We start from the raw sequence: 15,739 nt of genomic DNA on the forward strand, positions 1-15,739 counted from the left end.
GAAGGCCTGGGGTATCACAGGCCTGCCCTCCTGGCTCACACCCCTCACCCACCCCTCACCCCCGCAGGACCACCATCTGGGCCCACCGTGTCCGCTTCCTGGAAGAGCAGGCCCTGCCCCACTGGGCAACCTTCACCATCTGGAACGCGGGCCGGCAGGGCCGCCGGCTCTACCGCAGCCTGACGGCGGGCTCACAGCGCAAGGTGGGGGCCTGCCCCTGCACCACCCCCCGCCCCAGCCCCATCCCTGCCTGTCAGGCAGCACTGCCCCCGCTGCCCCTGAGGCTGTGTGCTGTGTCCTTCCCAGGTGGCTGCCTTCTGCGACGTGGACGAGAACAAGATCAGAAAGGGTTTCTACTGCTACGAGGGCTCTCAGGTGCGGGCCCCCCTACACCCCCGCCCGGGAGTCACTCACACCACACCTGGCCCACTGCTGGGTGCCATCCCAGGACTTTTGAGTAGACACTACCCAGAACCTTCCTCCTGGGGAAAGGCCATCTGAGCCCAGATAGCTGCCAGGCTTGGCAGAGGCAGCCCCCAGGCTCCCGGGGTCTCTAGGACCCCAGAGGGCCCCTGTGCCTGCCCCCCGCTGCCCCCAGCCCCACTGAAGATGCTATTCACAGGCTTGGGTCTCTGCTGCCTGCCTCGGGAGTCCTGGGGCAGCTGTCGATGGCTGGGCCAGGGTGCTGGGGAGCAGGTCCAGGCCTGGGTCCGGCTGTGGCCCTGGTGCCCATCTGAGGGTGTCAAACTGTGAACAGGGCAGCTGTGGGGGAGCAGGGAGCAACACGGGGCAGCCCATGACCCTCTTCTCCTCTCAGGAAAGGCCCAAGCCCCGGATCCCAGTCCTGCACTTCCGAGCTGCACGGCCACCCTTTGTCATCTGCGTGAAGCTGGTGAGTATCAGCTCTCCTCCCACGTGTGACTAGGACAGCCCCAGGGTCAGGTAGTATGGCGTGTCCACCAGGAGGGCGTGGGCTAGGATGGCAGGAGGCAACCGCTGCTCTGGGGGTGGGGGCAGGAGGGTGGTCTGCATGGGGGCGGGGACGGGAACAACAGGGCCACCTCCAGCCAGGCCCGGGGTGTCGGAGAGGCGGCGGTGCCCCGTAAGCAGGCTGCATTTCCCACGAGGCTGCCCAGCTGCACCCGTGTGGCCCTGCACGCGCACACCCACTGGGTGACCAGCGTCCTGGCGGTTTTCTCCATCACACTCTCGCCTTTCCTATTTGCGGCCGCACGGGACAGGTGCTTGTTTCTCAGCTCCAGACTGGACACTGGGGTCCTGCATGGAGGGTACGAGCTGGGTCCTTGAACTACCCTCTCCTCGTGGGGGTCTCATTCCTGGTATGCGAGTTTCCATCATGAAGCCCACTGGTGGGCTCTGGTGATGGCAACCTTCTCTTGGCTTTGGAGCCCTCAGCCAGCTGGCCTGCCCGTCTCTTCTCCTTGGTTTCTGGGAGCCTGGCATCGAGGGTGCTGGCCCTTGGTTGACTGGTGTTCAGCACATTTTCTCTGAACAACAAGACAAGTTGTGACTTGTCTTTTCACAGATTATTCCCAGAAAAACTTACTTTTAACACAGTACATTTATCAGCTTTTCTCATGATGAACACTTCTAGTGTCCCCCCATTTTGGAACTTCCTCCTTGTGGTCAGAAAGATAGTCACAGATGAAGGTGTAAAGTGTCCTTAACCCACCTGGACTGTGGGGCCAGTCCTGTGGGCTCGTGTAGGATGGGGCTGCCCCAAAGTGTCCCCGGGGGCCGGGGGGCAGTGGTGGCTGAGTGAGCAGGGCCCTGTGCTGTGCCCTGGGGACGTGCCACGGTGCACAGATGTGCACACAGGCGGCTGCTTCCAGCCTCTGAGGTTGGAACTTCAATAACGAGGGTGGCAGGCCAGAGGCCTTCCTGGAGGCAGCGGCTTTTGCAGAAGGGAGGCAGTGTTCATTCAACAGTTAGGCAACAGCAGCAGGGAAGCGGGCAGGACCCGCCTCTCACCCTCACCTCAAGTGCAGACGCTCGCTGAGTCTTGGACTCGGGGAGCCCATGGGTCCCACACACACTTTCACAGCAAAGGTGGCCTGCTCTGCAGTGGACAAGCCTGTGGAGGGCACCGGAGAAAGGAGAGCCCTTCGCTGGTGACTGGTTTTAAGATCCCAGGCCTCCTCCTGTGCCTCCTTCTGCACTGCAGCGCTACTCACAGCTTCTAAGTGCGGTTTACTCTGTGGTCCAGGGGTCCCCCAGACCGGCCAGGGCAGCCCACGCTGATGGGGGATGTTGCTTCCCTGAGGCTGTGCTCCCACGGGGCTCGAGCTGACATGGGGGGTGTTGAAGCGTGTTGGTCAGACGGGGGTGTCCCGTGCGGGGCTGGAGCACAGGCTGGGCATCCCTATTCTTCTCATCACTCAAAGCACCGCTGTGGTGAAGTCACCCAACTGTTGGGAGAGCGGTGGGAGGACAGGCTGAGCCCAGGAGCCTGGCGCAGGGAGTGGCCTCAGAGCACCAGCTGGTCCCGCGTGGCTGGGCTCCAGCCCCACAGAAGCTGCGAGGCCGTAGAGGTGAGGTTCCCACTGCTCTTGGTGACTTTGCACCACGGGTGAGCTGAACACGCAGACCAGGACACAGCTTCAGGGGCACAACAGGCTCTGTCAGTCTGAACACGGCCACGTGAACTCAGTTCAGGTCCGATTTCCGTGGGGCGTGTTCTCAGTTCTCTCAGACACAGACCTGTGGTGGAATCGCTGGTCTTGGGGCAACTTACGCTCCACCCGTCGCCCAGAGGTCCCAGTTTCTCACATCCTTACCCACCTCGTGACATGTGTTCATCACAGTTGTCCTGGTGGGTGACATGGCTGTCATGGTGGTTTTGATTTGCGTCTGACAACTGAGGACTCAGAGCATCTTTTCATGGGCTTGTTAGACATTTTTCTGTCTCCTCTGGGGAACTGTCCAAGTCCTTGGCCCATTTTCTGATCTAGTTGTCTTTTAATCGAGTCCTGAGAGTTCTCTATAGTTCCAGGTTCAAGTCCCCGATTAGATGCTTCAGCAAAAGTTTTTTCCTACCCCGTGAGCTGTCTTTTCACTCTCTTAATGGTGTCCTTTGGTGCACAGAAGTGCTTAACTTTGACAAAGTCCATTTTATCAAATTTTAAAGAATGCTATTTATTTTTGGCTGGGTTTGGTCTTGCTTGTAGCCTGTGGGATCTCTCGTGGTGGTACCTGGGCTCGACAGTTGCAGCAGGCAGACTTAGTCGCCCCACGACCTTAGTTCCCCAACTAGGAACTGAATGCAGATCCCCTGCTTTGGAAGGCAATTTCTCAACCACTAGACCACCAGGGATGTCCCCATTTTATCTATTTTAAATCTGACTGCTCCTGTTTGGTGTCACAGCTAAGAAAACAGCACCCAATCCGGGGTCATGAAGATTTACCCCTGTGCTTCCTTCTAAGAGTTTTATGGTTTCTGCCCCTTCATTTAGGTCTTGGACCCATTTTGAGTTGATGTTTGTGTGTGGGGTCAGCAGGGGCCAGTTTCATACTTTTGCTGGTGGCCGTGCAGTGACGGTCCCGGGGCCAGGTGGCCAGATGGCTCCAGTCCCAACCTGTCACCCTGAGGTTTTCTTCAGACTGTTTGCCAGGTTGAACCTGTTATTAAACTAACGCTACACAGCAAGCTACAAACTTAGCCTTAAACAACACACGTTTATTATTACCTCACGTTTCTGTGGGTCAGAGGTCCAGGCACCACAGGTGGGTTTCAGCTTCAGGTGAGAGCGGTGGAGCCTGCCGGGGATGCGCTCTCATTGGGAGGCTCATGTGCAGCAGGTTGGCTTCCAGACTCTCATGGTCACTGGCAGCAGTCAGAGCTCAAGGATGTTGGCCAAGGGCCTCAGTGCTTTGCTGGCTGTTTGCCACCCGCCCCCACTCCCCCCCATGACGGCAGCTTATTCTGTGAAAGCCAACAAGGGGCTGGGTCTGTAGCAAGACGCCTGTCACAGTAACGCATGACCTAATCATGGAGTGTCTACTAGAAGCAGGGGCTCCACGGGGTGCCGGCACTGGGTCAGGGGCATGGCTTTCTGGGGCCTGGCACAGGGACGGACTCGCTGCTCCTGTGGCCCTCACCCACCTGGTCTTGGGTTTCCTGGTTTGAAAGCAGTTTCCTGAGAGACCAAGATAAGCAATGTACCAAGTTACCAGGGACACTGGATGAATGATGATGGGGCTGAAAGGAGCAGTTGTAATGTGAAAACTTAAAACTATACACAGACAATACCTAACTTTTCAAAGAAGATGGGTTCTCTTAAGGGTCTACTTCTCAGGGACCCACAATAGCCAGGAAGCAGACACCCCACCCATGCAAACCTTCCCTGGGGAGCAGACACTGGGTGGGGAGGGAGCACTGTTCCCGCCCCGCCACCTGCTCTGTGCCTTTGGAGGGTCCAGAGGCAGAAACGCAAACACAGACGTGTAAGTGATTTTTATTTTTGGACACACCACACCACATGGCGTGCAGGCTCTTCCTCAACCGGGGGTCAAACCCTTGCCCCCTGCAGAGAGAGAGAGAGAGTGTGTGTGTGTGTGTGTGTGTGTGTGTGAAACCAGCATCAGCATGTTGTACATACTTATTCTGCATTTTGCTTTTTCACCTAATGGTATATCTTGGAGTTAATTCCACATAAAGCCCCTGGCGCCGCCTAACCCTGTTGTGCTTGCCTTCACCATGAAGGGAGCTTTCTTTCCAGCACATGCGGCCAAAGCATTGAGCCCCAACTGCTGTCCTGAGCCCCAACTCCCCCAACCTGCGATCAAGGCAGATTCTAGCCTTGTTTCTTCATTGTTTCCTAAAAAAATTAAAAGCTTAAAAAAAAAAAAAAAAAACTACCCAAACAACACTATCTCACCCCAAATTTCCAGATATCCCATCAGTGTTGAAATCTGCCCTGTAGGTGTGTTTTATCTTTTCATGCTTGTGTGCTGGAATGTAGACCCGCGGTAACCTCCGTCTCCCTCGCTTTCTTGCGACCTCTTTGTTGCCAAAACTGGCTTGTGGGGTAACGTGTTTCTAGGGGCTCAGGTCCAGGGTTCCTTGTGCCGGCAGGAATGCCTCCTTCACTGCTGGCTAGAGGAGCTTCTGGGGGAATCACGTCCCTCATCCTAAAAATATCTGCATCCCACTCAATTATACAGATGTTTCATACATTTATTATCCAGATATTATGTTATTATATTACAGAAAATGTACAGAATGTATCACCCTGCAGACCTTTTTGGCCAACCCAATACTTACTGATGTAGCTTTAGGCCATTTTTACTCTTTGCTGTTAGAAATAACGCTACATATCTTTATATACGCATAATTTTGCTCAAGTGGCTACACGCTTAGGAGAAATGTTTGAAAGGTGCTGGTCAACGAGCATGCCCGCCATCAGCCATGAGACCAGCCATTCCGTCCCTGGAGGCTGAGCCAGTTTACACCCCCACCTGTGACCCTTCTCCAGTGGGACCCGACGTCCCGTCTTTGCAAGCTGCTGGTGAGAAACAGTAAGTTTATGGTTCCAACCAGCAATGTCATGTTGTGGGTAAGGAGGGCGTCTCTTCACACATTCGTAATCATCTTTATTTCCCCTTGGTACATTATCCTTTGCATTGGCCTGTTTCTCTGATGGTCTCAGTATTTTTCTTTATATAGCAACAAAAACCAACCACTGTCTGTGAAGAGCTGCAGATTCTTCTGTGCCATTTGACTGAATTTGTATCTTTGGCCACTTGGAAATTTTTTATTCAGGTATAGTCAAAATAGTTTTTCCTTTTAAGACTTTTAGATGTCTTATTCATTCTAAGACAATCATTCCTCATTATGAGACTTTATAAAAACATTATCTAAGTCTGGTCCTCAGACTCCGGTATTTTCCTTATATCTTCGATACAACTGGAATTTATTTTGCTATAAAGACTCTCTCTTTCCATGAGGACCCTCAGTTGTCCCCACATCGTTTGGTGAGGCGCCCATGTCTTTGCCTGTTGGGAAGTGCCGTCTTGGTGTGTGAGGTGTGGATGTGGGTGTGGAGCTATTTCTGGAGTCCTGGCCTTTTTCTACTCATCTGTCTGCTTTGCATCATTACTGACTGTAGCTTTATAATGTTCACCACCGAGTGCAGCTAGTCTTCCTTCATTATTCTTCTAGAACTCTTCTCGCATTTCTTCTGTTTACTCTTCAAGGCTGTGCCAGGTCTTAGCTGCGGCATGTGGGATCTAGTTCCCTGACCAAGGATCGAACCCAGCACACCTACATTGGGAGTGTGCAGTCTTAGCCACCGAACCATCAGGGAAGTCCCTCTCACATTTTTCTTGGATAAACTTTATTGTGAACTTTTCACACCTTCAGGAAATGGCCAAAGTGTGGCCTATCAGCTGCATCTGTAGTTTTACCAGAACAGAGGCGTAAATACGAACCACCTGCCCTTGAAGAAAACTGCGGCATTTGTTCCAGAACCTGCCGCACAGTTTAATAGATGACGAGCCATCCCCCAGCACTGCCTGGTTCTGTGGTTCATACTTTCTCAGCTAGTCCTTCCAGGCGGAGTGCGTGGTCCTGGCTTGTGTGATGGAGTCGGCTGTGCCCTCTGGGGTCCGGCCTCCTCCACATCAAGCTAGCGGCCAGCTGTTCTCTTCTTGGTGTTGTGGGATCCAGCCATGGGCGTCACACCAGAGCTTCGTGTGGAGGGTCCTGACTGCTGTCCTCGGCTTGTGGGATGGCCATGTCTTCTGTTTTGCTAGACAAGGCCTAGGGAGTGGCCAGGCCAGGGGACACGCCTGGAGGCAGGAGGGTTCCGAGGCCCCACAGCTAGACGGTGGGGTTCGTTTCTGTCTGATCATTGGCAAGGCTGAGACCTTTCCCACATCAGGTGTGTGGATTTCCTCCCCTGACATTTCTGATCAGCTCGTCTATGGGACTGTGTGTTTCATGACCTGTAGAAGTCCCCTGTACCCTCTGGGTTCTCGTCCTTGTTGGTTTTGTCTGACCTTTCTGTTGTCTTAAGGAGGTCTGTCCACTCATGGAAGCATCTAACTTGAACAGTTTTGTGAAGTCAGTCCCCTCCCCAGGTCAGGGACAGGCCTGCCTGCCCGGTGGCCCCTCTATCAACCCAGGTCTGTGACCGGGCTGGCCCTGAACCCACATGTGTTTCCTTTGAAAACTGGAGATAACGGGAAGAGAAAAGGGGGGCTGAGACCAGGCAGCAAGTAGAGAACAGAATGTGGAAATTCCAGTTGTTTTCCAGGTAGAATGGTTTCCATTCAAATGCTTCTAGCAAAACTTAGGTAATAGCAGTAGCTGCAGAAACGGCCGAGGACAAGGGGGCGCCTCCATGTGGGGTCCCAGGAGAGGTGACACCCAATGGGAGGGACGTGGTGGTCAGGTCACCCCGCCCCCGTCCTGCTAGAGACGCCTGCCCTGCTGGTTATGGAGGCAGGAGGGAACCTGGCAGGTGGTGCTGGGACGAAGGACAGGTGCCTGCAAGCATTTCCCCAAACCCGCTGTGGCCCACACAGGAGGGCTGGGGATCCATGGGGTGGCCACCAGGCAGGCTCGGCCGAAGGGTTTCGGACCACCGAGTCCCGTGCCAGAAAGGTCCCAGGGCGCCAGCAAGGTCCCAGGGCAGACGTAGACGGAGCCTGCCTCCTGCAGGGCCACAGCTTGTCACAGCTATGGGGACAGGCCTGGGGTGGGGGGTAGGAAAGGCTCTGCCTGCAGCTGGTTGTAGAGTCACAGGCTCTGTCCCCGGGCCGCCTCCCACCTGTGGCCCGAGGAGGGCATGGGGCAGGAGGACATCAGAGACCCTGGGATCAAGTCAGGAGCGGGGAAGCTGGGTCTGCCCTGGACCCAGGCACGAGTGAAAGGGACTGCCCACGTGAACCTCACCTGAGTCCCTGGGGTGGGTCAGCCACCAGCTGCAGCAGAGGGCCAAAGGCAGGGTGGGTGGAGGCCCCTCAGAGGACCCCCTGCCCCCCATCTCCCTGGTGACCAGTGAGACACAGTGGCCAGCGGATTCCCTTTAGGCCCCTCTGTCCTCTCAGCCGTGCAACAGGAGTTCATAGGGAGCACCTTGGGGTCCCCGGCGCAGGCTGGACAGAGCTGACCTGTCGCTCTTCCCACAGGACCTCACGGGGGGCGCGTTTGAGGACAACCTGAGGTCGCTGAACCTGCAGGAGGGCCGGGACTTCCTTCACTTCAGCTGACAGACCCGTGGCAGCTGCCCCCAGGTATGTACGAGGCCCCCAGCAGCTGCAGCCCAGGGCTGAGGGCCAGCAGGGAAGGAGGGCCCCACATGCATGTGGCGGGTGGTGCCCAGATGCCCCACAAACCCCACTCACCAAGAGGGTGCTCAGTGTTCTACGTGTGGTCTGCGCCCCGCCGTGTATTTCTGACGTGTCCACACATGTATACACACAGACTAAGACCCGGAACACTCTGCTGGGGGCAGGGGCTTGGCTGCCCACCACGCCCTCCTCAGCATCCCTCACGTCAGTGGCACCAGCAGCTTGTACTGGTCACTCCCAGCTCCCCATGGCCACGAACCCCAACGCCCACTTCGTTCCCAGCTTTGCCCTCTGTGCGGTCTGGGTGGATGCGTGGCTCTGTGGGGGTCAGCCTACGTTAGAGACGTGGGTCTGGACGAGGCCCCCCAGGGGACAGAGGCTGTGCGCTGACGCTTGTCCGGTGGGGAGTCAGCCCCTCTCTGAGTGAGGCAGATACCTGGGCAGGGGAGGGAGAGGCCCGTGGTGCCTGGCAGGGGCTGCGGGTGTGAGTGGGCAGGGGAGCACCTCTTTCTCTGGTTGGTCCTACGCTGGAGGTGTGACCAGAACTGGGGAAGGTGGCAGTTCTGACCACGTCCTGGCCGCTGGAGGCCCCCAGCTACAGCAGTCCTGAGTTGAGAAATGGCCGGGCACTGCCCATTTCTCCACTTGGTCTCTCGGTCTCAGGAGCCCAGTGGCTCTCCCCTAAAGGTGATGCTGGTGCCACTGGGCTTGTCTCCTTGATCCAAGAAGAAATCATCGACGTGTTGAATCGTTAGTGTCATCGATGCCAGAGTGATGACTCAGGGATGGAGGCCCTGCCCTAACAGTTCACATGAACGAGGCAATAACTCCTGGCTCTGAGGAGGGTCAAAGGGGCTTGAACAATCAGGAGTGGCCGCGTTGTGAAGCCACGTCTGGTCGGAATTCCCAGCCTTGGTGATTAAAGCACTGCGGTCCCTGTGTGCAGAGGGTCTCGGAAGACCCTTCACAGAATACAAAGGTGGCAGGCAGAGGCAGGAGAACTGGTGTTCTGGCCACAGGGCTCTAAACCTAAAACTGCGTGTATTCACACTGCTACTGCTGTTAAAATCCTACGTGCTTTTGAAAAATCCACACAGTAGCTGTTATTCTTGTCACGTGGTCACTGTTTGCAGGAATCTGCCTGAAGGTGTTTTTGTCATCACAACTGGGAGGGGCTCCCGCTGGCATCTAGGTTGTGGCTAAATATTCTGCGACGCACAGGACAGTCCCCACAGCAGCTACTCGCCCTCAGTGGCAGCAGTGAAGACTGGAGACCAGCTGTGCACCAAGGGCAGCTGTGCCCCCAGGGTCCTGTTTGTTCCTGCCGCGCGGGCCGAGTCCACACGGCCCCACGCGTCCCGCGAGAGGCAGTCTGTCCTGTGGCCCGGGAGCAGAGGCGCCGTCCTGGCCCGACGGCTGTGCCTCACACGTTCTCACCTGTCCGTCCACATCTCTGCTGCATCCAGACCTCAGCCCCGGAGGCAGCAAGGGAGGCGCCGAACCCCCGGCCACGCAAGTGCCCAGGCGGGGAACCTTTACGCACACTGGCCTCTGGACAGGCCTGCGTGGAGGGAAGAAGCCTGTCTGCTTCACAAACCCCGAGTGTGCACCCACTCTGGACAGATGGGAAAAAGGTACAGACCGTGTGGTTCTTCTACTTCCTGGAGGCCACACGTGGCACAGCTGTGAAGCTGCTGGCCACACCATTCCAGTCCGGGGTCTGAGCTACCATCACAAGTCCCCTGTGTAGATGAAACTGGTCCCCGCAGCATTCAAAACAGTGTCAGCTCCGACTGAACAAAACCACAGGAAGGCAGGTGACTAGCGATGGCCGCGTGCACGGGATGCCAGAACAGGGTGAGGGAGACACTGTCACACCACCCCTCACAGGCCCTGCAAAAGGGCCTGGAGCAGGCGCCCTCTCCCACCCCGGGCCGTGGCGCCTTCTCTGCCCTGTGATCTGACGTTAACTGTGAGTCTTCTAGAGCCTGTCAGTGAGTAAGACCAAGCCCAGCAAGGCACGGCGGCCGTGGTGACGGGACAGCTGGGGGGCTGCAGCCGGTCTCCCCAGGCCTGTGCTCCCGGGCACCCCTCCCTGTGGGTCTCAGCAGGGGGGTGGGTGGGGAGGGACCTTACACGCCTCTCTGGTTCCAGCTCCCTGACCAGACATCCCTGCTGGCACCAATGGCAGACACAGGCGGGGAGCTTCTCAGCAGGGAATTTTATTAAACGGGGGTTGGGGATGAGGACAGAAGCACCAACAGGCCAGGGCGCAGGACGCACGTGAGGAGATGCCACCTCCAGGTAACAGACACCGGGTCCCTCACACACACCAGCCAGGCTGCCATCCGTCTGCATCTTATCTGTCAACCGTGCCCAGGCTCCTCCTCCCGGCCAGGCAGGCGCAAGTTCGCTTCCGGGCCCGGCCTCAGCGGACAGCAGGCTGTGGGGGACACGGGACAGGGCCAGCCGGTCAGTGCTGTCTCCCCAGCCGCCCCTGCGCCCCATTTCTTGCAGAAACTGCATCTGTGCCACTTCCCAGAACATGTCGGGAGCCCTCTGGCCCACACCACCTCTGCACAGCGAGCGGGTGTGGAGGGTGACTGTCCTGTCCCCACCGCTTCACCCATCTTTACAACATTTTCCTAATAATGTTGAAAGCGTGTTTCCTTAGGAAGCCGGTGGTGTGCTTGGCCATCACATGAGGAGACGGAATCAACACTCATCTGGCCACCCTGTCACCAGCAGCATCACCTGGGACCGACTGGGCTGCCCCTGCCCCACACCCGAGGGGGCCTGCAGGCCCCAGAGAAGGCAAGGGCCGTACACTTGTATGGCAGGCGGGGGTGGGGGAGACTTCACCTCAGGAATAACTGCCACAGAGAGGACAAACGGAGAGTTAAGAGCACAGTGAACCAAAGGGCAATGAAGGGAGAGGTGGCCGAATGGAAGGCACGCCACGGCCACCTGGGCCCTGGGCAGCGAGGGCAGCACAGCTGAGCCCCCCGCGCGGTGCCCCGTTCTGAGTGCAGTACATCAGGAAGGAATGCCGCCGCCAAGCAGCCCCTAACAGAACAGCAGGAAAACTGCAGGAAGTTAACAGAAGGGGAAGCGAGATGGTAAAAACGTCATTAACCACTGCCAACGACGACAAGGAAGGAAAGAAACGCCTGAAAATAAATCGGCAAACCAACCCAATAAAGCCAAAATCACACATTAAATGCAAGTGGAGAAAACACTCAAGCTACCAACAATGGTTGAACTGGATTAAAAGGAGGTAAGACCTATCTACTGTTTATAAGAAACTCAAATATAAGAACATACAGAAATTGGAAGTGAAATAACGAAAAGAGATATACTACATAAACACTAAGCAAAAACTCCGCTGTGGCGCTCGACATCACACCAAGGAGACTTAAGGCATGAGGCATCATCACAGATAAACGAGAATGTTCCCACCGATGTCAATCCGCCAGGAAGACGCCACAGACTTTAAAACCTACAGGCACCTGTAGTGAGTGAAAGCGGCTCAGTCGTGACTCTTTGCCAACCCTGTTGACTGTGTAGCCCGCCAGGCTTCTCTGTCCACGGGATTCTCCAGGCACGAATACTGGGGTTACGGGTAGACTATCCCTTCTCCAGGGGATCTTAACAACCCGGGAATCAATCCAGAGTCTCCTGCATTGCACGTGGATTTTTTTACCAGCTGAGCTACAGGGAACACAGCTTCAAATGCATCACAGAAGTTGAGAAAACTGAAAAGACAAGCTGAGATTTTTCTCAATGATCAACAAAATGGCAACAAAGTACAGTCATACACAGACTGAAAACCAGTCACCTTTCTCAGCCCCCAGCCCAAAGCTGGGAAACAGAAAAGATCTAGAAGACAAACTTAAATGGTGACTGACGAACAGCTGGTGGCTGAGCGTGGCCGGGCACAAGGATGAGAAGCCCTGGCGGCCTCTCCAAGGAGCTCACACTCCCGCGTGGTTCCCGAGGACCAGGACCAGGAGCGGCTCAGCTTCGGACCTGCTGCTGCAGCAGATTCCTCACGCTCCGGTCACCTCACGCCTGTTCCCCTAAGAGGCCAGCCCTCAACAAAAACACTGGAGAAGGCGATGGCACCCCACTCCAGTACTCTTGCCTGGAAAATCCCATGGGTGGAGGAGCCTGGTAGGCTGCAGTCCATGGGGTCGCTGAGGGTCGGACACGACTGAGCGACTTCACTTTGACTTTTCACTTTCATGCATTGGAGAAGGAAATGGCAACCCACTCCAGTGTTCTTGCCTGGAGAATCCCAGGGACAGGGCAGCCTGGTGGGCTGCCGTCTATGGGGTCACACAGAGTTGGACACAACTGAAGCAACTTAGCAGCAGCAGCAACAAAAACATACCAAATACAAAAAGGCAAGAGAAAGCAGTCTGAAGAGAGTGCAGATGTGAGAAGCAGACTCAGAAACGGCAGAGACACTGCAACTATCAGACCAGGAGCCTGACACAACTGGGATCAGCACACCAGGGGCTCTGGTGGGCACCACGGAGGCCACGCAGGGACGGACGTCACCAAGCAGGGATGGAGGGGCCACCAGCACTGCGGATCAAACAGGTGCCTCCAGTGGGCGCCTCCTAAGGCCAGATGGGGCCAAGGACACGATCAGTGAGCTTGCAGACAGGTCAACAGAGAAGCTTCCTAAACTGAAAGGCAAAGAGAAACAAAAATGGGGTGGGGGGGTGGAAAATCCAAGAACTGTGGGGCAATTACAAAAGACATGAACATCTCTGCTCCAAAAACCATGAAACACTGAGGGGTCCACGGATGGACACACCGTGTTCTCCGTCAAGAGACTCGGAGCAGAGACGCCACTTCTCACCTAATGGACCTTCAGGCTGCAGGCAACCTCGGCCGAACTCCCAACAAGCCTATCCTACAGGTGTGGTGCGAACCCAAGGGCTGGGAAGAGAAGACGACCACGAAGCAAAAAGAACCGTGAGGCTGAGATAACTGGGCACCAGGACCCACTGTGAGATTGCAGAGCCCTCCCTGCATCTTGAGGCCTGCATCCGGCGCTGTAGGCTGGCTGGCTCATAGAGGGACGACGATCTGAGAACGGAGCCACGCGTGTGGCCTGATGCCACCACGCAGCCAGGAGGAGCTGATCAGGCAGATCGTAGTCCAAACGTAGAAAGTAATACAGTAAAGCTCTTAGGAAAAAGACTGTCAACCCTACAGGAGGTCGAAATACCCAAACAGGACCATGTTAAGTCTAAGGACGAGAAGGTCATCCCTGGAGGAGGAGACATTTGCGGGACACACGTCCAGAAAAAGGACCCTGAAGACAAAAGTATAGAAAGACGGACAACCTGGAGAGAACACAAAAGGTCTGACACGCAAGGAACGACAATGTCCCAATACCTCAGATCTCAGAAAAAGTGGTCACGTTCCCATCACCAGGGAAACCAGGGAGCGCCCATCACAGACGCCACACAGCCTTGAGCGCGAGCAGGGAGCACCGTCGCGCTGGAGTCTGCTTCAGCACTGCCCGCCCGAGTCCTCGGCCCGGCGAGTCCACTGGAAACGGGCACTGGTGCTCCGGCAGCCTGAGGCGCTCGCCTGGGGTGGCCAGGGCAAACACTGGGGTGCCTGGAGACCTAGAACTTCGACACCACGCTCTCCTGCACACGTGTCCTTAACAGCCTCTCCAGAGCAGGGTTCGTGCCCAAGATCAGAGGGACACAGCTGGTGGGGACAGGAGGAGGGCACGGCCCTCCCCAGGACCCCAGCCCAAGCTGCTGCGACCCACCTCCGCTCCTGCAGGACCCACAGACTGAAAAGAAAGAGAGCCCTGATCCTCTCCAGGAACACACATAACAGTCTCGAGTCTCCCAATGACACAGAAGCTGCAAGAGCAGCCTGGAGCCCTCAGTGTCAGAGGCAGTGCTGCAGCAACGAGGCACACGCGCCACGGAGGACGGCGGCCTCGGCGGGCGGACGGCAGCCGGCCCTGGGGGGACAAAGGCCCGGGGGGCAGTGGAAACAGCGGAAGGCTGCTGTGCTGCTCCGAGGGTGGGAGACGGGTGCTCAGCGGGCCAGGCCTGGGTGCTGCTGCTCCACAGGACACATGTGAGACATGCCTGGCGGAAGAGTGTGGGGCGGGGGGAGCAGCAGCAGGAACACCGCCATCGCTCAGGACGGCTCCAGGGCTCAGGGTGGGCCCATCTGGTGGGACGGGGGGCAGGTGGGAGAGGAGAGTGTGGGCCTCGGCTCTGCCCCCATCCCACAGTCCTGCTCTGCTGCCTCCTGGGATCCTGAAAGGGATTGACATGGAACGTGCGGCAGGCAGCTCATCCTGGAATGTTCTAGACCTTGGGACTCAGAACAGGAGCTCATGGAGCTGTGTTTGGAGGTCTCACAAGGAAGGGACCCCAGGTCCCCCAGGTGGCCTGAGGGGCAGGTGATACCTTGGGAACCAGCTGCGGTCTAGGCACGCCCAGGAGGTCACACAGGCGGTTCCGCTGGGCTCTCACGACCGGGAGCTCGGCGTCCCTGGGGAGGAGAAGGCAGGGAGCACCGTCAGCCGTGGGGACAGTCCACGCAGGTAAATCTGCCAAGATCTTGTCGGGTGTGCAGAAACCCCAACGCCAGAGATCAGGTAGAAATCAGGGAAAAGGATGCCTCACCCGCACTCACACAAGGCCTTGCTCCTGAATGCTTTCTCAGGGAGCCCCGCGAGGGGCCCTTGGCCCCCAAAGAGCCCCACCCAGGGGCCAGAGGCAGGAAACACCAAGACAGCAGGGAGATGGGGCTAGGGCACAGATGGGTTTTATTTGACTTTGAAAGCTGTTACAACTTTCATTAAAAATAAAAATTATATTTAGCAGCACCATAAAGAAAACTGGGCATGTTTTTCTTTTGTTATAAGAAAAAAAAGTTATCCATAAATCCTCTGGAATTTTTTAGCAAAGGAATTGGGAACGCGCCCCCTCTGCCCTGAACTGTGAGAAGAGGAAGGCAGGTGTGGGAGCTCAAGGGGACACCGGGGCCCACCGGGCGCTGGTGGCTTCACGTCACCCTCCCTTCACAGTCCTTCTCAAGCATGGAGGACACGCCTCTGTGCTGTTATCACTGACATCGCAGACAAGCGTGCCCTGTCCAGCGGCTCGCAGAGCAGAGGCGTCCCGTCTCCTGGGGCCATGCTTTCTGCTCTGGAATTTTTGTCACGGGGGCTGCAGCATGTTTACCAGAACGCCCTCCTCCTGGAGGCAGGGGTCTCCCAAGGAAACCTCGACGAGGCCCTAAAACCCGAGGCCCTGCCCTGTCCTTCGGGGCAGCTGGGCCGCCAGGTGGGGGCGGGAGCTGCATCGATGCTCAGTCTCCGTGCGCAGGGCTTGGCCCTGCAGGAACGTCACTGTTTTGAGGGAGGGCC

The 15,739-nt window shown here is 56.7% G+C and overlaps 2 protein-coding genes across 12 annotated transcripts in view; one reads left to right on the plus strand and one right to left on the minus strand.

The window, feature by feature from the left end:
* Positions 1-15,739, plus strand: part of B3GNTL1 (UDP-GlcNAc:betaGal beta-1,3-N-acetylglucosaminyltransferase like 1) — a 131,641-nt gene that overhangs the window by 95,808 nt on the left and 20,094 nt on the right. For 3 of the 7 annotated variants that reach the window (XM_059878600.1, XM_059878601.1, XM_059878602.1), the window contains 4 exons: positions 68-203; positions 307-375; positions 818-892; positions 8,155-15,203. In XM_059878600.1, coding sequence (XP_059734583.1) covers positions 68-203; positions 307-375; positions 818-892; positions 8,155-8,235 — 361 coding nt within the window. In that variant the 3' untranslated portion in view covers positions 8,236-15,203. Of the gene's footprint in view, positions 1-67; positions 204-306; positions 376-817; positions 893-8,154; positions 15,204-15,739 lie in introns of those variants that run through there. The other 4 variants (XM_024980960.2, XM_024980961.2, XM_024980963.2 and 1 more) reach the window with 4 other exon arrangements.
* The window catches only part of TBCD (tubulin folding cofactor D), a 148,305-nt gene continuing 143,088 nt past the window's right edge, over positions 10,523-15,739 (minus strand). For 3 of the 5 annotated variants that reach the window (XM_010816445.4, XM_010816444.4, XM_024979598.2), the window contains exon 38: positions 14,364-14,859. In XM_010816445.4, the coding sequence (XP_010814747.1) occupies positions 14,700-14,859 (160 nt within the window). In that variant the 3' untranslated portion in view covers positions 14,364-14,699. 5 annotated transcript variants of the gene reach the window in all.

The sequence above is a fragment of the Bos taurus genome, chromosome 19 (assembly GCF_002263795.3).
Source record: "Bos taurus isolate L1 Dominette 01449 registration number 42190680 breed Hereford chromosome 19, ARS-UCD2.0, whole genome shotgun sequence".
Classification (NCBI taxonomy): Eukaryota; Metazoa; Chordata; class Mammalia; order Artiodactyla; family Bovidae; genus Bos; species Bos taurus.